At 45.2% G+C, this 20,484-nt stretch overlaps 3 protein-coding genes across 11 annotated transcripts in view; 2 read left to right on the forward strand and 1 right to left on the reverse strand.

Moving 5' to 3' along the window:
• Nucleotides 1–20,484, reverse strand: part of LOC137445289 (multidrug resistance-associated protein 1) — an 82,148-nt gene that overhangs the window by 52,543 nt on the left and 9,121 nt on the right. Inside the window, exon 1 of one of the 2 annotated variants that reach the window (XM_068146862.1) lies at nt 4,453–4,590. The exons of the other annotated variant lie outside the window; for it this stretch is intronic. Within the exon in view, the coding sequence (XP_068002963.1) occupies nt 4,453–4,500 (48 nt within the window). The 5' untranslated portion in view covers nt 4,501–4,590. Of the gene's footprint in view, nt 1–4,452; nt 4,591–20,484 lie in introns of those variants that run through there. 2 annotated transcript variants of the gene reach the window in all.
• CEP20 (centrosomal protein 20) lies at nt 8,082–12,782 on the forward strand. 5 transcript variants are annotated; one of them, XM_068146852.1, is made up of 5 exons: nt 8,082–8,173; nt 8,652–8,849; nt 9,829–9,913; nt 10,754–10,896; nt 12,345–12,782. In XM_068146852.1, exons 1-5 carry the CDS (start codon nt 8,146–8,148, stop codon nt 12,419–12,421), a joined length of 531 nt encoding a protein of 176 aa, XP_068002953.1. In that variant the 5' UTR covers nt 8,082–8,145; the 3' UTR covers nt 12,422–12,782. The 5 variants fall into 5 exon arrangements, with proteins under 5 accessions (XP_068002953.1, XP_068002955.1, XP_068002956.1 ...); XM_068146854.1 differs by having other exon boundaries at nt 10,757–10,896; XM_068146853.1 differs by having other exon boundaries at nt 8,140–8,228.
• MYH11 (myosin heavy chain 11) overlaps nt 18,440–20,484 on the forward strand; it is a 54,183-nt gene continuing 52,138 nt past the window's right edge. For all 4 annotated transcript variants that reach the window (XM_068146857.1, XM_068146858.1, XM_068146860.1 and 1 more), the window contains exon 1: nt 18,440–18,520. The gene's annotated coding sequence lies outside the window, so the exon portion shown is untranslated. The remainder of the gene's footprint in view (nt 18,521–20,484) is intronic.

The raw sequence follows: 20,484 nt of genomic DNA on the forward strand, positions 1-20,484 counted from the left end.
TCCATCCTTCCTACACCAGCAAATAGGTCATTTTCTGATCTGCATGCCCTTTTAAACTCTGGTCACAAATACGTTCATAGATTTAATACATTTACAACCAAAGGAAGAATCGAAACTCTCAACTTTGATCAAGCTCACTCAGCTACACTCACAGCACCTCAAACTCCCTCTGCCACAAACACAGAAGAAGCACTAAAGACCTATTTCACATGGCAAAAAGCTGCAGGGTTCCAAGATACATGCTAATTTACTGCTTATCTAATGCAGGAAAGCATAAACCACAGAGCTTAGAACGTGAAATTACTCCTTACATAAAGTCTGGGTTTCTGTCAGCAGTCTATTTCAGGAAAGGTACCAGGGCTCCAAGGTGCCCATAAACAATGTAAGCATAGCAGCTGTTTACATAACACAGTATCCCTTCACAAATGGCAGCTAATCAATATAATAAATATTTATTTCTTTCTTAATAAAACCCAAACGAGCCATATTATAGTCTTAGAAGAGCCTAACATGTCCAGAACCAGCTGAAAGAGGCTGGTGGATCTCCCCTACCTTCACCCATGTCAACCCAAATACAAAACAAGGCCTTTGGTCAAACACTGAAGAAAATACATTTAAGGCAGATAAAACATGCCTGAAAGCTTCAGAGAGAAGTCTACACAACGGCAAGGGAACCTGAGCCCAGTCCCACCAAATCAGTCCCTGAATTGTGTGCAAGGCTCTGTCTTACCTTTTCTCGTCTGTTCTATTTATCTCCTGCAGTTTGGCTGCATGTGAAAGAGTGCTAAGCCTAGAGCAACATGTGGATGCCATTTCTTTACTAGCAGAGAAGGGGCTCGACAAAACTTTCAGCACCAACAGGAGAGAAACAGGCCTGGGTGTACACAGGCAGATGCAGCTTGAGTCATTATAGGACTCCAGTTTTCAAAACATAAGAGAAGAAAACTTGGTTTCCCCCTAGAAACTAATGGAATTACTTGCTTTCAACCCTTCCTCAACAATCAAAACCCCAACTAGAAAAACGTGGGAAACAAATTTGACTAAGTTCTGACTGAGATAAGATTTTTGAGATAAGATAAATTGATTTTATGAAACATAGTATCTCTGCTGGTGAAGGACATAATAGAAGCTTACGTACATAAAAGTCACTTCTCTCACATTCCCTTAAGTGCAAGCAAGAACCTCAAAAGTTTCAGATCCTGTTTGATTCACAGGCATCCTCTAATCAAAGCTTCCTATAAGACCTGGTAGAAAACATGGGGAGTGACTTTAAGGAACTTAGTGTGAACGAAATTTTTTCTTCTTTCACATCTCCTAGTTTTTCCACAAAAGCCCTACTGGGGATTAGTCTTGAAAATTCAGTGTCACAAAGAATTCTCAACCTCCCAATACAAAAAGACTTCTCCAAATGTGATACTGTGTAGTTTACAAGTTTTGGAAAACCAAAACTATCCCAAAACTTTATTCAGAAGAAAGGAAAACCGCACTAGCTCCAAATGTAACTGCACCTAGACCACCGGTCTAGATGTCCAGACGGCAGGGCAGCAGGCCAAAGGGTACAGCAAGTTCTGCATCTGCCTTAGTACTCCTGCTTATCTAAAATAGCAGCTTCTCACCCCACTTTACCTTTTTTCTTTTTTTTTTGTGCATGCTGGGGTTGAAGCAAGGTCAACTGCCCTCATACGCTGCTGACTGCCCCCATACGTTGCTGATACTCTGGAAAAGCTATCTCAGCTTTGTGTCAGGTCACTAAAAAATTTCCCAGCTTAAACAGACCCCTAAACTAAAAGTGAAATGCAAGTAATGGAAGTAGTGCAAAGTATTACCCCTAGTCCACCAATGGTTGCTAAAGCCTTTGCTGTCATCATCAGCTATTAGTAAATATTAAATCTATCTTATGCAGCTGTACTTCTCTTTTCCTTATGGATGGGACACTCATTCTGAGATACACAGTGATGCTAGAGAAAACAAGGATGAAACTGTACCCTTCCAAAAAGAGTCAGGTTCAAAGGAAGATAGAAATGGTTAGGGTCTGCAAGCAAATTTGACTGCAGTGGAGTTAGTGTCCTAAGTGGGGGCACAGACATAGGTTAAACAGTGGGGGGGAAAAAGCATGAAGATACCAAACTTCCTTAGGCCACTGACCTTTCAAACTAACCATTAAATAAAACCAATCTGTTTAATTCTCAGACAATTACTTTCAACAACAACATTCCTTGGGTGTGCAAACAAGAAAAATCCTGGCCAGAAAAGCTTAAGAAGATTAACACACAGTCTTTAAGGGACCACTTGGTCTTTTCAACATGCAAACTCTCCCCCACAATTTAAAACTGAATTGCCCCAAACTCAACAGCACCCTTGACCATAAAAAACATCAAGTTGAGTTTACCAAGTGCTAGGAAATGCTGCAGCTCCTCCAGCAAGGCTTCAGCTATGTGGTTACACTGGTGCATGCTCATGGTGAACTATGTATCTACCTATCACCCAGCACTGAGAGGCAGAAGAGTGCAGCCCGCAAGACAGGAAGAAGAGTAGCACACATACAGGTGATGGGTAGAAGCCCAGTAAACACTGCATACACATAAGCATTTTCTGGTAATCCATTAGAACTTCAGCCTTAAATAGCACCAACAATGGAGATACCAGAAACTGAAGCTGCCAGTTTCCTTCAACACCAAAACTTACATTACTACCCTCTTCACTCCTGGGAAAGGTGCAAGACAAAGCAGATACAGTGTTGATTATGAGGGCAAGTTTGGTAAGGAAGGTTTTTTTACAGACACGTCTTTCAGCAACTGGAATTCACAATTGTTCTTTTGCAGGATTAGAAGAATCCAGAAATCAAACAACCACACCCACAGGATCTTCAGCTGGAAGAAATGAAAGGCAGACTCCACGTGATTGGGAGAAGGCTGACAAATCACAAAGCCATCTATATTCTTGGGAACCAGTGCAACCAGTGAAAAAATAAAAATGCATGGAGTAGTCAAGATACACTACAAATACCAGAAATGTCTGTAATGTAACAAGAATGACAAAGTTATTCATAATAAAAGAATCTGCCATCATCAATCCTATACAAACTAATTGTTTCCAACATCCCAAGTGTAGTTCTCGCTTCCACCTGATGTTTCAGTTCCACAGCTCAAAGGGGTGGCAACTTTTTCACCAAACTACTTTTCTCTAAAGTCAGCTTTCCAGAAACTGAATTCTGAAATGTAATCTCTAAAGCTCTTCAAATAAAAAGGCTCATTCTAGGAGAGGGGAAAAAAAAACAATACATTGACAACAATTTAGTCAGTTCTGAGAAACCTAAAAATGATCTGAAAAGAGACACGCACATGAGCAACGTAAAAGCAGGTTAAGAGTCACTTTTGATCAGTGGAAAAGGTTAAAGTCTTAATGATTTTTAACACATACTGAGTAATATCTTAATGGCTCTTCAGACAAACAGGGTAATGGCACTTGTTGAGACAGCTGGTTTATTTTACTAGTAAGGCAGTTCATTAGCTCAATAGCGCATGGCAAATATCCAATGAATATGCAAGCTCTTTGTACACCCTAAGAAAATCGTTTCCCACTTACTCTTATGTTACTTTCATTGGCTTACACTTACGTTTTTTCTCCCCTAACTTCCACCTCTCTTCTGCCTTCCTCCACATACCCTCCTTCTCCATGCAACCTGCTCCATCCTTAGAAGAATCTTCACTGCCCTCCCCGGGGCCTCACTCCCGCCAGCACCTGCGGGCCTCTGCAGAGGAGCCCCACGCTGCAGCGCGTCCACACCACTCACCTCTGCAGGGAGGATGGCGGTTCCCCCACTGCGAGCTGCGCTCCCCGCTCTTCGTTAAGGAAAAGTGAAAACTGCTATGCAAACAGGCAGCACAGCGGCTCGCCTCCAGAAAGCTTATCTCGGCCTCCTTACCAGCACAGCACACCGCTGCTCGCGGCGACGGCAGCGCTCAGCCACCGTTAGCCGCCCAGCCCCGAGTAACGTAGACGCAGCCACAGCTCCGTCCTCGGGAACTCGTTTCCACTCTCCCAGCTAAGCGCTCGCTCACCGGTTCCCCCGTCCGAGCCCTTCCCGGCCGGAAGCCCCCGACACGAGGCACCGGTTCCCGGTCCGCGACCAGGGCGCGAGGACACAGCACGCAGCCGGAGCGCAGCGAGCCCCCGCCGGGGCCCGGCCCCTCCGCCCAGCCCGCAGCCGCTGCGCGCAGCTTCTCTCGCACGCAGGCGGCCGCGGGCTTGGGGCGAGCCGTAGCCCCCACGCCTTGACCAAGGCGAGCGCCGGGAGGGGAGGCTGCCGCTGCCAGGCGCGGCCCCAACGGGTTGTGCATGGGCCGGCGGCCCACGACCATCCCCGTCCCACCCGGCTCGCCGCCATCCCTCAGTACTAACACCCGCAGCCGCTTCCGAGCCCGGAACCCGCCGCTCCATCCCGCCGCTCACCCAGAAGGGCTCGTAGGCGTCCACACTGCAGAAGCTCTCGATCCCCATGGAGCGCGGCGAGGCGACCGCGGATTCCCGCGGTAGCGCTGCGCTTCCCTCTCCGCACCTCCGTGCACGGGCAGCAGCAGGCGGAGACGCGCCGGCTGCGCCAGCGCGGCGCCCTGATTGGCTCTGCGGTCACGGGGATGCCGATCCCCGGCGGCGCCGCGCAGCCCCGCCTCGGCGGGGGAGGGGGCAAGGGGCCTTGCGCCGCGCACCTCGGGCGGTGTCCGTCGGGGAGAAGTCGCCCACGCGCGTGCGGCGGGCCGTGTCCCCGCTCGGGGGCGGAGGGTGGCCCCAGGAGGCTGCGAGCTGGCCTGGAGCCTAACCCGTGTTTTGCTCAACAGAGACCTCCCGGCCCCCGCCAACGGAAGCAAGGCAGAAGCGTTGCCCCTCGGTGAGCCACCGCCTGGTCTCCCTACCCGTGTCGGCTGCCACCAGCAGCCAAGCAATGCTCGAACTCTCCTAGCCGCACCTGGCTGCCGATCTGGTGGACATCATGGCACTCCCCTCCCTGTGACACTGCTCCGGCGCTTTGGCACCGCGACCCCACGCAGCCCACGTGGAGAGGAACCTCCACGTCCTGCGGGCACCCTGCCTGCTGGACAGTCACGGCGTCGTCCCTGGGGAAGGCCACAGTGAAAGCCTGACTCACCTTCAAGTATTTCACTTTTCAACACGAACCAGTTAAACTGGTTTTGAAGTCCTGAACTAGTTCAGGCTGAATAGCATGAACTGAACCAAAATAACTTCATCCACAACCAAGTTTGCATCCCAAAATGTACTAGTTGAAAGAGCTGCACAGCCTCTGTCTTTGTGTTTGGCTGTGTCTCAGGGTGAGCTGTTCGCATACTACTTCAAATGCATCAATTAAACCCACAGGCAGCACCACCCTTCAGCTGACTGCCTAGCGTACTGGAATAGACCAGCGAAGAGTATGGATCGTGCATACATAGGACTGCCATCGCAGGCTGCAGCAAAGAGCAGGGTGGTTACATACTACCCTGCAGTAACATCTAAAAGCGTTAATCACACAAGTTACATAAAGAACCTCATTTTTAAATGTTATATTGCACCCAGAGCAATTACAATAAGGGACAAAGCTGGCAGGTCTCATTTGTCTAACATAACTGAAAAGCAAGCATCACACCTAGAAAAAACCCCACAGATTACTTCGTTAGCCACTGCGTGCCATCACTGCAGTTTCAGAGATGTGCTGATATTTAGTGGTGTCCAGGCTGCCCATCCGATGGTGCCATTTCTACTCTGTCAGTGTCAGGTGGAGGAGCAGCAGTAGCAGCAGATTACAGACCACAGCAAGGTCACAACTGCCTTAATGAACTGAGAAAAATCACCACAGAAGGATCAAACCAATTGGGTGTCAGAAGCTACACAGGTGTATGGTAGTTCAGCCCATACCTTAGTACATACTTCACAGTATTATAAGAGAACAGATAAATGTTGAAGTCTGATTCCCCTTATTTTTATTAGGAATTCTGCCCTGCTTTCTGGAGTCTCTACATCCATCTTAAACTTGTAGTAAATACCTTGGTGGGTTGTTTTTTGATGTCTGAATGCTCACTATAACTCCTATTGTAAAAAATTACATCACAGTCTCCAAGATCTGTTACTCCACTGCCCCTCAGCTCTCAGGAACACTTAATCCTTCTGGCTGCTCTGCAGCACATGTAAATGACAATAGCTCTGGCAATTCATACAAGCTGCCCCATAATTGAACTGGAAGAGGGGTTTTGTTTGTTGATTGGTTTGTTTGGGTTTTTTTGTTTGTTACAGCACTATTAATAAAATAGTAAACCAGAAAAAAAATGCTGAATTAATAATATAACCTCTGGGAACTTAGACTTTTACACATCTTTTGTGTGCAATAATAGAATATGAACTTAGAATTTAAATGATACAGCAGAAAATTAATTAGGATGCAGAAATCATATGCAAGGATTGTTCTAGACAAGAAGACAGCAAACAAGTAGGAAGTGAGGAGGATCAAGGAAAGTAAATTTTTACCCACATGTGGTTTTCTCCAGCTAAGAGTCTAACAAAACTCAAGTTACACTTTCAGGATTCAAACTTCAATGCAGTAATTCTTTTCAGCTTCAAACTGCTCCTGTACCAATAGTCATACACCAGGTTAGTGATTCTCACAAAATAAAGATACTTGGATCTGCACCTCTGATGAGTTCCCTTCCAATTGATTCTATCTCCTTCCCTTAGAAACTCTAAGCAACAGCAACAACAAAGAGTGAAATAGCAGAACTGACACAAGCCCAAACCTGCAGAGATACTGAACCAAGATCTGAGTACCAGAAGTCACTGAATGTGGATTTCACAATCCATCGTTACAACAGCATCTTTTAAAACACAAAATAATATGTAAAGTAGAAGCTGCACTCTTACTTTAAAAGGCATTTCCTTGCAACCAGAAAAAAGATTTTGGACTTTGCTTTGTAGGATACAAATTAAAGCTGGATAGGAAATGGAGGAAAACTTACCAACAGGAAAGTAGGAGTACTAGAACAGTGGCCCACAACAGCATGGAGACATTTGGGAGGATGTGGAGAATGTTTTGCCTGAATATGGCATTTATGTTAAAGGTAAGCAGTTGTTCATCACTAAAGTTGCTCTAGGAAACAGGGCAGGAAGATTTGGGATAGGCAGAGCTAGAGTCCACTTACTGCTGCACTAAAGGACCAATTAACCTCACCATTACTTCTAAAGACTTCTTTCCCCCCCCCGAATTTTATTTATTGCCCACTGCAGTCTTTAGAAGCTCACAACATAAGGGTATGCTTTGAGAGGAAACGTAAAAAACAAACCCAACAAACAAACAGCCACTAAAACAAATGAAAGCACAACCCCACCCTTGAAGACTCACATTTTCCTTCAAGCCCAAGCAGGCTGCTCCGTCTAGACCACGACAAATCCCGTTGGTTCATCCACGCTGGCTGCATTTCCTTTGGGAAATACTTGATACATTCACCAAACAAACACTGCCGACTCATCCCAGTAGCACGGAGCACGCAAGCATGCCTGCAGGCACGCCGGCACCGCACCCGGGCTACGGTTACGTTAGGAGAGGCATTTTAATTACAAGTTCAGCTTTCAGTGACTCGTTACAAAACTCCTACACTACACTACACTACACTCTCACTCATTGTCCAGGTTTCCTTTAATTTGTTTATTGCTCTTGTTTAGGTTTTTTTCCCTGCGTCAAACAAAGCACGCTGACAGCCCTTGGGATCAGAAAGAGGGAAAAGCACGACAGCCCCTAAAGCGCCGCCCGTATTGCCCCTTCTCAGCGGACCCGGTCTAACTATGGGCAAGCGCAGGCAGGACACCGAATGTTAGCTCCGTAGCCACCACCTAGCAGCAAAAAGGATTAACAGTAGGCACTGCTCATTATTTTATCCTGGCTTGACCCCGGCGAGACAGGGACCACCCTCAGACTAGATGCCACCACTCCGCCTCAGGGGGCCGCTCGAAGCTCCTTCACCGCCCGCGGCGCTGCCCGATTGGCTGGCGTGTGCCGGAAGGAGGGGCCGGCAGGTGGCAGCTCCCCCCTTCCAGCCGTGCGCCTGCGCAGAGGTCTCTTGCGGTGCATTGCCGCATCCGGGTCCGCGTCGCGGCAGTTGGGTCATGGCGACGGTAACGGAGCTGAAAGCAGGTTGTGAGGCGGAGAGGTGCCGAGGGGATGGGGAGCCTGCGGGGTGGCGGAGGAGGTAACTCGGCCCGCCGAAAGGGCGGGTAGCCGAGCTTTTCGTATGCACCCGGGCGCCAGCGGGGCTGCCGCCTGGTTTTGAGCCGTAGGAGAAAGGTCCCTGAGCCCCCGCGCAGGCACTGTGTCCCTGTCATTATCTTGGTCTTGTTTTAATTCATTAGAAATATATGGGACCAGTAATGTGCCGTTTCTGAAACTGCTAGGGTCTGTGTTCGCTACTGAAACCGATACAATCGTGACTTCTCCGAAGGGCTATTTTTTATCTGTAAGGTTCCTGCTGTTGCTGCCTACTGGCGTATGCGCGGCTCTGGTTATCTTATCTTTATTTCCCCGTGAATGTGCTCAAATTGTGTTTGTATTGCGTTTGATAAAGGCTGCTTCAACGTGTTTGGCATTGTACTAACAGACCTTTTGATGATATTAGTTTTAAAGGACACACTGGAAAAAAGAGGTGCGCTTGGACAAATAAAAGCCAGAATCAGAGCTGAAGTTTTTAAGGCATTGGATGATCAAAGTGTGCCACGGCCACCACTCTCGCATGAAAATCTCTTAATCAACGAGCTAATTCGTGAATACCTGGAATATAACAAATATAAATATGCAGCATCTGTTTTAACTTCAGGTATTTTCTTGTCATCGCTTTTAAAAGACGTTTAGTGTTTGGTTGATGAAACTACGAAATGTAAAAAGTGCTCCTGAGCTGCACCATCTTGGCTTCCCTTGGAGATAAATAATGTTGTCACCACTGCTTTTAAAAGCCAAAGTATACCACTGGCTTTCAAGAATACTTGCTCCTTACCCTTGAGGAAAGTGCTGTGACAGAGTAGTTGATACAGGAGTGAGAAAACTTGCTAACAGCCTGCAAAATCAAGATACCTTTCTTGAAATGTCTGGTTTTGTTTGAAGGGGAGTTTAAATTAATGTAATACTTCCATGAAGTGGTTGATAATCTGAACTCCAGCAATTCTGGCAAGACATGCATATAGACTATAAGAAATTTGGTTAAGATGTCCTTAGCTTAAATATCAAAAAGAATACAAAGATGATCCATATGTTTTTACTCTTGCTGTCTGTGCCAAAATACTGGTATTTGAGAGCTTTATAGACCACAACATCTAAATGGTAGCTGCAATTTATATGCTACAGCATTGTTTCTGGCAGCTATTACTAACTTGTATTTAAAATAGGAAGTTTTGTGGTTGTGCTTAGGTATAATAATTACATTTGCTGTTAACAATTTGATATATTTCATCCTCAGAAAGAGGGAATGGAGAGTGTATAGTAGTTAATGGAGGGAATGTGTTTGATATTGTTTAGAGGGTGAGTTGTTTGCCTGATAGATTTATCCTTATACTGTAAGACTTCTTTAATATGTTTAATAAATTCCTGCAGAGTGAAAATTGAAGTTGTAAAATGCAATTATAACTTACATTAGTTTGAAGCACTAATGTTTAAGTAAGTTTCCTGGAATGACAATATACTATTAGTTATTTATAGTCTAAAAGGGAGAGTGTGTGCTCTCATTCTTTTTTGAGGTCTTTTGTTAAATGGTGATGGTTTTCTTACCAGTTTTAAGAATTTGGAGGAATTCTCTTTTGCAGAAGCTGGCCAGCCTGAAGTGCCCTTGGACAGACAATTTCTTGCCAAAGAGCTGAATATAGTGGAAGACACAAATGGAAAATCAGTGTAAGGAGTGATTTTGGAATGCACAGTATAATGTAGTTCTGTATCTCTTTTTAGTGTTACTATAAATCACAAATAAATGTTCTCAGCAGTTAAAGTGTGGCTAGATCATATGCCTGCTCTAAGGAGCTGGATCCAAATTCATAATTTCAAACAGAGGCCCATTTTCAAACATATTCCAAACTGACATTGAATTCTGCCTACTCCATAGCATTCTCTACTGTACTTGCACACCAGAACACGAGTCTCTGACCAGGATAGCCTTCCCTACAGGCAGAAGCAGAAAACAGGTCGTGTTTGCGTATCAGTGAATTGCTTTGTAGAGTGATAAAAACATTATTGCACTCTAAGATTAGGCACTATGCACTCTAAGATTAGGCACAAATTCATAGTGCTCTGATAGGACTGCACTAATGAGCTAGGGTGCTGGAGCAGGTTTAAACACACCTTCAGCATTCTCTGCAGCTTGTGCTGTCAGAATCTGTTGGGTGCTTAGCAAGAAGTAAGTTTGGGATGTGCCCTGGTGGACTGGGCTGTAGCCCACCTAAGGCTGATCCTTGGTACTGCTCAAGTGAGAATGGGGATCTACACTCTTGTGCTAAGCATGCTTTGGTTCTTCACCTAGAGGGGACCTGGAGTTTACTTGAGAACGTTCCTTAGTGTGAGCTTTTTAGGAGTGTTGGTGTTTGAGATGGGCTTAGGTCTCTGCTTATTTATTATTGGCATTTTAAATAAAGACATGTGCACATATTCTAGAAATGGCCATTAAGGTCTGGGAAGTTCTGAGGATGTATTTTTAGTGTTCAGTGTTTCACAGTCTGCTGTTGTCATTTCTCTCTTAAGCAGACCTCTCTTGTATGGAATTATCTCTCATTTGTTACATGCTGGTAAAGCAGAAAGTACTCAGAATCCCCTGCCGAAAGTGTCTTTGCTCAGTTACCCAAAGCAGAGCTTTGGCAAACTACCCATTGAGAGAAATCAAAAAGGTGAGTCAGGTGTCATTTTTTGCAGAAGTTTTCTTTGTGACTAGATTTTCTACCTGGTACTTGCACCAGCATCAGCAGTGAGAGGGATGCTGTACCTCCTTCTCTGCAGCAAATCCACAATGGGTCAGCTACAGGCTGTCTTACTACACTGTCACTTTAATAAATTCTCAGTGAAATACATTAAACTGTGGATGTATTTCTCTTTCTCATTAATATCTAATTGCTATAGAAAGTTCTGCACTAGTTGTCACTTCTGCATTTGGGCATATGATTCACACCCAGTGGCTGCAGAAATTTGAGCTCTGAGTTCATTGTGCTACAGCAGAACAGTGCTAGATCTTATTTTCCCTTTCTGGACTGCTTTTTGCCTGGTTCTAATTAATATCACCTAAGCTAAAAGAACCCAAGGGATCCTTGGTCCATTTTTCTGCTTCGAAGACCTTTCTTGGTGTATTACTGCACTTTTTACAGTGAGAATGTAGCACTGTTAGGACTAGCAACTATTTATTTTTGTATCTAATAATTTGAAGAATGAAGCCTAAGATACTGTTGACACCTAAAACATGTGGGAGAAGTGCTCAAGGCCTTTTCTGAGCAGTTCCTTGGGACAATGTTCCCTTCTGCCAGAAGGGGGGGCTGAAGAAATAACATTGCAACACCAAAGTGCGATCAGTTGTTAGAAAATAATTATTCCTAGCAGTCCAGTTCAGTTTATAAAAGAATTGTATTTAAAATATAACTTTGTCCCTCACTTCTGAACTGGACTCTGCAGAGTCACCTTGCCCTCTTTATTCCAGGATAATTTCACATGGGGATTTAATTGTTTAGTCACAAAAGTCAGGACTGATCCTAAACCACGACAGCACCTTACTTTTTGAACTAGACAAAAATGGAACAGCTTTAAGGCTTTTAACCTTTAAGTAGCTATAGTCTGAAATTACTTTCTGCATGTGTTTGTAAAATATGTCAGTGGAGACCTAAATGCAATGGGTTCAAGCAAGTAATTATCCAGCTATTTTAATTAGCCTGCATATTAGAATCATAGAATTGTTAGGGTTGGAAGGGACCTCAAAGATCATCTAGTTCCAATCCCCCTGCCATGGGCAGGGACACCTCACACTAGATTCAGGTAATGAAGTCCCTTTGTAAGCTCAACTCTCTGAGTCTCATATTTAACATCCAACTTGCTTTTCATATTAGAAATTATCTTGCTTATTTAGTTGAATGAATATTCCTATGGGGTCCTGATGGAATCTGAGTTGGAAGCTGTCTGGAAGTTAATCTTTAGTAATGCAAAGCTCTTATCTCATACAGTTGCATGCAAAAAAATAGCTGTGAAATTGCCTGAGTTTCCTATGATGATATTCTGCATGAAGAGTAGAAAATAAGATTTACACCTTTGGATCTCCAGATGCCTGAGAATGTTTGCCTTTGTGTTTCATTTTCAGATAGAATTCCAGAACCAGGGAGGATGGCTGGCACAAGCATCGAGGAGCCCCTTGTTCTGCAAAGTATAAACAGATGATAGCTTCATATATGTATTTCTCATGCAAAGTTCTGTAATTTAGGAAGTTCCTTGTTGCTTACATTTCCCCAGCATGGCCAGTGGGGCCATTTCAGCTTGTTGAATTTACCCATGAGGCAGGCTGGTGGGATCATACCGTCAATGAAAAAGCTGTTAGCAAAATCTCTCTTCCCTCAGTGCTGATAGAAGGAAAACTCTGTATGAAGTCAGATCAGTAAAGCCTGTGTCTAGAACTGGGCCTAAAAATATTGGGTTTACTTTATAAGAAATCTCACAGGCAATATAATTTCTGCACTTTGCTTTATATACTGTGCCTTTGTGTGTCTGTCCTGTGTTCCTGAATAAAATGTTTCCATTTTTATTCCCTGTGGTATTCTGAAAGTGTTCAACCCAAACATTTTAATCACTCTTGTTTCTAAAGAAGGAGCTGCTGCTTCCAGATAAATATGGGGAAATACAAATTAAAGTACTTTAGAGGAATAGCTGGGTTTAATTCTCTGGAAATTAGGACTATATTTATCTTCATGCCAGTAAGCAAGAGTGGGTAAGTCTCTTCCATCTGGAGCTGCTATAAATTGTATGGTGTAACACTGAGTACGTGGGAGGGAGGGGAGGAACTTGTGTTTTTTTCCCAAGCAACATGAAATTCAAAGTCAGGCAAAGCTAAAAATAAATTTGATAATAAATTCCTGATTCCCAGAACTTTTCTTAGCTTGTTTTGAAAGATTTGCTTGTTTTGAAATGGTAATCACAAATAACAGGTTAGCTATTTTACTCTACCCACCCCGCTATCTCTTCATCTTAACCTCTCACCCTGGCCCCTAACCCAAACCCTATAATATGGTAGAAACACGTTTTTGAGGTAGATTCTTTTAAATCTTAAATAAATGGTGCAGTAAGTGGAGAAAAAAGGAAGAGAAGAACATTTAAGTGAAAAGACCCTAAATTGTACAGCCAGTGGAGTTATGCCTTCATCTTGGTTTGACCCGGCTAACATTACAGGTGTTTTTTCACAAGCAGCCTAGCCTCTGATGTGGAACTGCAGAGACCAGTTAAGAGTTGAATGGTGAAGCTGAAATGATCCATTTGAAGCCTCAGCAGTGAGCTCATCTGCTTTGTGCAACTGGCAATGCTGCCAGCTCCCCAGTTGCTGATTTATAAGCATCTCAGGACTGTTTCCAGCAGAGGAAATACATTTCACTCGATTCCATCTTTAAGTCTTTTGTAGATTTGCATCAGTTACAACAAACCAGTGTGTCAAATTGTGACAGCATCTGAATTGTCGTTTCAAGGGCAAGGAAAATGGCTCTGGAAAACACCGAGGCTCTAACCTTCTATGCTATGCAAACGGCACAGTAACCAAAGCCATTTTTGCCTGCTTTCTGTCTTCTCATCACATGTCACACAGAAGCTGCCCAGGTGCCGTGGAGCTCCCTGGGAAATGGATTTTTAGTGTTACAAATGAAATACCATCTTTGTTCTGGTTGAAGAAGGCAAAGGGATGTTTGATACTTGCCCTTTTCCAAGCACGCAGGTCAGGAGGTCATGGTCTCCACAACTGTAAAAGGCTGTTACAAGGGTCTCCCTCACCATCCAGATATGGGGAGTTGTAACAAGCTCTTATTTCAAAGTGTAGTCATTGTACAAGCAAATTAAGTCAAAGTGTATTCCCTGTGATATTCATTTGTACAACAAAAGTTTGGAACATGATGAAAATACACTGGTTGAATCACTTTTTTAATGGTCTAGCATTTATCCTGGCAGTAATGAAACAGGAGAGCATCTTTGAAGATCCAGATAGACAGTGCCTGCCTCACTTGGTAAGGGCTGAAGAGGAACAGCAAAGCCTGTACAGTATAGCTGCACTTCCCAAAAGTTGAAGTTCAGTGAGGTCAGTACTCAAGATGGCAATAATTCATAAAATCCTAGAGTCACAGGCTCAGGCTTTAGGTGGAATTGTGGAATACAAAAATGATTTTCTCAAGTAATTTAAGAAGCTCTGTTTAACTTAATTATAAGCTGTGATGTCTTCCAGTAGCTGCCCTTTCTACTAACATCACAAAATAAAAGATAGAAGGATGCAGAAGCTTGGGGCTTTGATGAGCAAAATGCTTTTCTGAACTTTGTCGGAGATGGAACCCTGTAACTGAGACTCTAACAGGGGGAATTATGTTAAGAGAAGCTGTTCTTTGTCTAAGCGTGATACCAAAAGTGAAGGTGACAAGGAGCCAGGGAAATGTGGCTATCAGATCTGGAAAGCACTTTGGAAGAATTTAACCCACAAGCTGCTTTAAAAAAATAAATAAATCTTTAAGACCAAATTTTTGCACTCCCCTAGAATCAGAGGAACCTGTTTACAGACTCCGCAGTGTCAGTGCTGTTCAGAGGTTTTAGTTTCCCCTGTCAGGCACAGGGAGATGTTTTTCCAAGCTTTATCAACAGGCTGGCAGGAGTGGGTTACTCTTCCCTTCCTGAGCAGGCTCGGTATCGAGCCGAAGCTCGGTGTCAGTCGGTCAGTTTTCCGGAGCGATCCTCACTGGGTGATTATGGCTGGGAAAAGAAACCCAAAATACCTGCTCACAATTGCAAAGAGACCCTTTCAGTAGCTGCTGGTATCCAGCTGCTTCAGAAGTGATCTGTGTGCTCCACATACCTTACTTGACCTGCAGCTAGCACAAAGCTCAGCACTAAGTAGCTGGTGACTATTTAACTCATCAGAGTGCTCATGGCTAATTGTTCTCCTTTGGATGCAGACTGTCCTTATTGGACGAGCAGAGCTTAGCACAGGTGGTAACCCTGCAGCGCACTTGTCAGTTCCACTAACCTCTATCAGCTTAGAGAAACACGGTTGGTAAGCTTAGAATCATAGAATGGTTTGGGTTGGAAGGGACCTCCAGAGGGCATCTAGTCCAACCCTCCTGCAGTGCCCAGGGACATCCTCCACTAGATGAGGTTGCCCAGAGCCCTGTCAAGCCCTGACCTTGAATATCTTCAAGGATGGGGCCTTAACTACTTCCTTGGGCCACCTATTGCAGTGTTCCATCTCTCTCATGGTGCAGAACCTGTTCCCTACATCCCATCTAAATTTGCTCTGTTCTGCTCTAATTTCAAACTACTGCCTCTCATCCTATCACTGCAGGCCTTTGGAAACACTCTCTCTGCAGCCTTTTTGTAGCCCCCTTCAGGTACTGGAGGGCTGCTATTAGGTCTTCCCTGAGCCTTCTCTTCTCCAGGCTGAACAACCCCAGCTCCCTCAGCCTGTCCTCCTAGCAGAGGTGCTGCAGGCCCCTGATCATTTTCACGGCCCTCATCTGGACCCACTCCATCAGGTCCACGTCCTTCCTGTGTTGAGGGTCAAGGTAAAAACATTTTAAAGCACACAAAGAAATTACCTGACACACTCTATTTAACGATCTAAACCCCCCATCCATGCTTCCTTCCCACCCCCCACCCCCCACCTCTCCCCCGTGTATTCAGGTTATGCTGTGGTAAGGCAGCTGAAAGCTCATTTCTTTCTTTCTTGAGTCCTCTCTCCCCCGCCCCATCCAAGTCCAATATTTACAGTGCAAATTCATCAAGGAGATATTTCAGGACAAACTTCTCAATACTTAATTATTTTTTTTTCTAGAAAAGTAATTAAATAAACAAATCAGAGGGGTTAAAATAAAGCTTGTTTTGTTGTCATAAAAGCATTGTCCACTGAGAATCCACAGCTTTCATTTTGAGGCAGTTTTGTTTAAAATCCTTGGGTTTATACCCAAAAAAGCAACAAACACAACCCAGCTATTACATCACTATATTCTCACATTAACTTTGAAATGAAGGTTGGAAGCCATAGCATCAGTCAGGGTTGGAAGGGACCACAAGGATTATCTAGTTCCAACCCCCCTGCCATGGGCAGGGACACCCCACACTAGATCAGGCTGGCCAGAGCCTCATCCAGCCTGGTCTTAAACACCTCCACCATGCTTACAGTTATCAGTTCCTACCCCACCTGGCTCAAGAGTGCAACTCTTTCAGTCCCAGCAGTAATATTCTTCAGACTTGCTAGTCCCCTTTAATGTCCCCTCATAGATCACCCTCCAGCACTGCTTCTGTCAAACACACTGCTCAGGCAGCAAGCCTGCATGTGCACATGCAGCGGTTTGCAGACCTGCCAGAATAATTTCCACTCCTTTTTAAGCTACTATTAAAATGTGTCTGGTTTTGTGAAACAGCTGCATGGGTTTAAAAGGAACTGCTAGGGATAACTTTGATGAACTTGAAAATGATCATGTAGTTCAGAGGATCCCCTTGCATCGCATGGCATCGCATTACTTTATCTTAGTTGAATTCCTATTTAAAAGCCACGTTTGCAACCAGGAAGCTAAAAAAAATAGAAGTGAAATACCCTGTGAGGAACTTTCTGCTAACAAGGGCAAGTTTCTTGGATTTATGTCCTGGTGATCATTTCCCTTGGCTTTGCTCCAACACAGTCACACGTGCAGGAGCCTGATAGGACACTGTTACCTCTCTGGTCCCAGAGGGGCTTTGCATGGCCTTGTGGCAGCCCTGCACCTCAGCAGACACTTACCCTCCATCTGCAAGGACAGGCTGGGACCATGCAACTGTGTTGGCAGATCTGGTCTTCAGCAGCTAAGGCCTGAACCTGGCATTTCTGAACTGCTGCGAAGATGAAAGCCCAGTGCTCTTCCTTCCTCTCCTCTTTGTCCAAGTTGTTCACCACTGGCCAGAGCTGGAAGGGGCTACAGGTCCCTCACACCTGCAAGCACTGGTACTTTGACCAAATGACAGAAGAGATTTCCAGCCTTGCCTCCCTTCATAGGTGTTTTTTAATGATGCTGAGACCAATATGAGCCTCATCCATCTTCCCCAGGAGGGTTTATTTTCCAGAGAAGACAGGGCTGTTAGTGTCAAGAGAAATTATTTCACCCAGGACTGTGCTCTGACCCTTTGGGTATACACCATATTTAGCCTGTTGCTGAGAGGGGGTTGTTTCGGTATTTTGGATTTGGCACGTCGATGGGAATTCCTAGAGGATCCTAGCTTTCCCTTTTTGGGATGTCTCCATCCACAGGTCCTACTGCACAAGGCTGTTGGCTACCAGCTAGGGAAGGAGGGGGGAGAGCTGGGTACTGAAGGTTTGTGGGTTGTGAGAAAGGTTTGACAAGGACCAGATCACTCCCTAACCCCTGCAGGTCTGTCCCTGTCCTCCTCTCCCCACCAGCACAGGGTGCCTGCTGCTTGTTCTTTCCACTGCATCCTGAGGACTATTTCCCTCAGCCATTTATCACTTCTCCTCTTCCTTTTATGGACAGAGGGAGGTATTTCTTATATATGAAAAAGTATTTACAGTCATTTACAGTCATTTCTCAGGATCTGAGCTGTGCACAGGATCACAAAAGAAATTTTGGCAAATCCACTGGAGAGGTGGAAAACAACTGTCTTGTTCCCCCAGGGCAAAGGAGGCTTAAACCAGCCCCTGCTCCAGATGTCACATAAACACACCAAGACCCACAGCAACATCTACCCACACAGCCCTGCTATGGTACCAATAATCCTCCTCTCCCAAGCAACCCCTGAACTCAGGGACTTAACTCCATGAAAATGCACTGATGGTGGGCAGGGAACCTCCTGTGGTCCACAGGACCACCATGAACTGCCCATTGTCCTTCTAGACTTTAGGGGTGAGAATGCTCCCAAGGCAGGAAGGAGTTTAAGGTTCATTTATTTGGCCAAACAGCAAAACCTCTGAACCTGTGAGTGAGAAGCACCCATTTTGACTCAGGGGTACCCCTTTCGTGCCTTTCCAAAAGCCAGCACCAGCTTGCTTCCCTGAAGAGCGCCTCAGGACTGGGGCAGCTGCCCAAGGCTAGGCCCTGCTGGGAATGAGCTCCTTGTCTCAGGCTGTCTCTTTTAACCCAGGTACCGAGAGTATTTTCCAGCGGGACGTGGTTTCCAGGGCCCCTCCCCATTGACAAGATTCTCCTCCTCTATATAGGGAGGCTGCAAAGGCGGGAGGACTTGGACCGTCCCGGCTGGTGGCTGCACAGGTTCCCGACTCTCCAGTTCCCTCTCTGCTGCCCTAATCGGACGCCTGTAAGTACTGCAGGGGCCGGGCACCCCTGCTGGGGCTGGGGTGGGGGGTCGCCGTGCTTTGGGATGGAGCATTCGGCAAGCTAACCGTTATGTTACTGGGCAGACACATTCAGTCAGCTAAGATGCAGGTGGTGCACAGACGAGAGGTGGGACTGAACCGATCGGATACGATCGCACACACTCGGCATGAGTGTACTGCTTACAATACATCAAAGACCATGCCGGTCTGAAAGCGTGCAGGGATGCTCTAGCCTGTTGCTCAGTCACTGCTAACTGCTGCTGCCGAACTGAACCTTCAAGATGCTGGCTGCAGAGGGCGAGTTGTCCTCCAAGCAAAGCAGCGCAGCCTGCGGGCGTTGGGTGCTGCCCGTGGTGCAGGTACCTCACCTGCGCTCCACAGGGAGGAAGCTCGGTAGCCCGAGCTGCTCACCTCCTGTAACTATTTCTACTTCTTCAGTCCTAAGAAGGAAGTCCTAACGCACTTCCCATGCTGTTTAAAGAAAATATAACCAAACAGAATAATTCGTTTGGCAGGTTTTTGTGCTTTAAACAGGTTTTTGTGCTTTAAAACTAGAGGAAGAAATGGAAGCATTTTTGCCTTAGCATTCCATTTTAATATGCTGGGAGTAAAGTTTAGGAAAAACCAACCTGAACTGCACGCGTTCAAGCAATTGCAAAAGTGCCGTGCCTTTTTGTGAAAGGGAAAATAAAGGGAGAGACTTTAAACAGGACGCCGGGAGGGAAGGCAGGCGGCAGTAGATGGCAGCACAGAAAGCGGCTGCGCTGTCACCCCGGGGGTCCCCCGGCCGCTGTCACACACACACGTGTATGTCTGCCTGCATGCACACCGGGGGAAATGCTGAGCTGTATGAAAGGCGCACCTGTGTGTATATGACGAAGCAGCATGAGATATTTTAAACAAAGGAGACACCAGAAGGTCTGTCACCATTATCTCATAGGACTCAGCGAGTGTATTTTCTAAAACACACCAATTCAAAGCCAAGCCCACCTTCTCTGTCACTCAAAGCCTTGCCCTGACAGGTAGCTTGCAACAAGACCCTCCGGAGGGACTAACTTGCTGAAGTCTCAAAGCCCACGGTTCCCTCAAGCCTCTCAGACAGGGGCTAAACCGACGAACTCCCAGGGAGCAAAGTGCCTGATGAAGCAGCCATCTGAGTCCACGACTCTCCTCTGGCTGTGTTCGCTTAGATGTAAACAATGATTTTTATTATCTCATTTGCAATTGACACACTACTCCCTAAAAGGTATTTGTTTTGAATCTGTTATCATTACATTTTTGTGGAACAGCTAGTATTGAGAAGAACATCACCATATATGGTAGCATGCATAGATGTATGCAGAGGATCCCACCTCTTTATAATTCACTAAGACTTATTAGTTGCAAATCTGTTGGCTTTTCTTTTAAGTATGTTAATCTCAGATGAAGCCAAGAGCTAGAGACAGCCTTACAACTTGTGCAGAGTCCATCTAAAGGAGGGATTATTTATGAATTCTAATGAACATGCAGAATCTAATTTACTTAACAGAATGACATTTGGGGATATTGGAACTAGTATTTTCCAGATAAAGGGAGCCTACCCCTACATGATGCTACTCAAGTCTTTTTTCCTTCTTTTCTAATTCCTACAGTTTATAACACAGGTAGCAACCTGGGCCAGTTTCTCTGGAGTACTGAAAAAAAGGAGCTATGAAGTATTTTATCAGAGTTCTGTAGTAACTTGGATTTGCAGGGCCGAGAAGACCTGGTAGGAGAGAAAGGCACTTTTTCAGGCAATTTGATTAAAGTTCATGGAAAATGAATTCAAAAGCAACCAAACAACCCAAAATCCACAGCCCTGTGAAATTACTGAAAATGTTCTTTCTTCAAATACAAACTTTCCTCTCTCCATGGCCGAACAACCATAAGCCGATACAGATGATACCTCCACGTTCAGACAAGAATA

The sequence above is a fragment of the Melanerpes formicivorus genome, unplaced genomic scaffold (assembly GCF_026170545.1).
Source record: "Melanerpes formicivorus ecotype bairdi unplaced genomic scaffold, bMelFor1.0.p_v2 SCAF_14, whole genome shotgun sequence".
Lineage (NCBI taxonomy): Eukaryota > Metazoa > Chordata > Aves > Piciformes > Picidae > Melanerpes > Melanerpes formicivorus.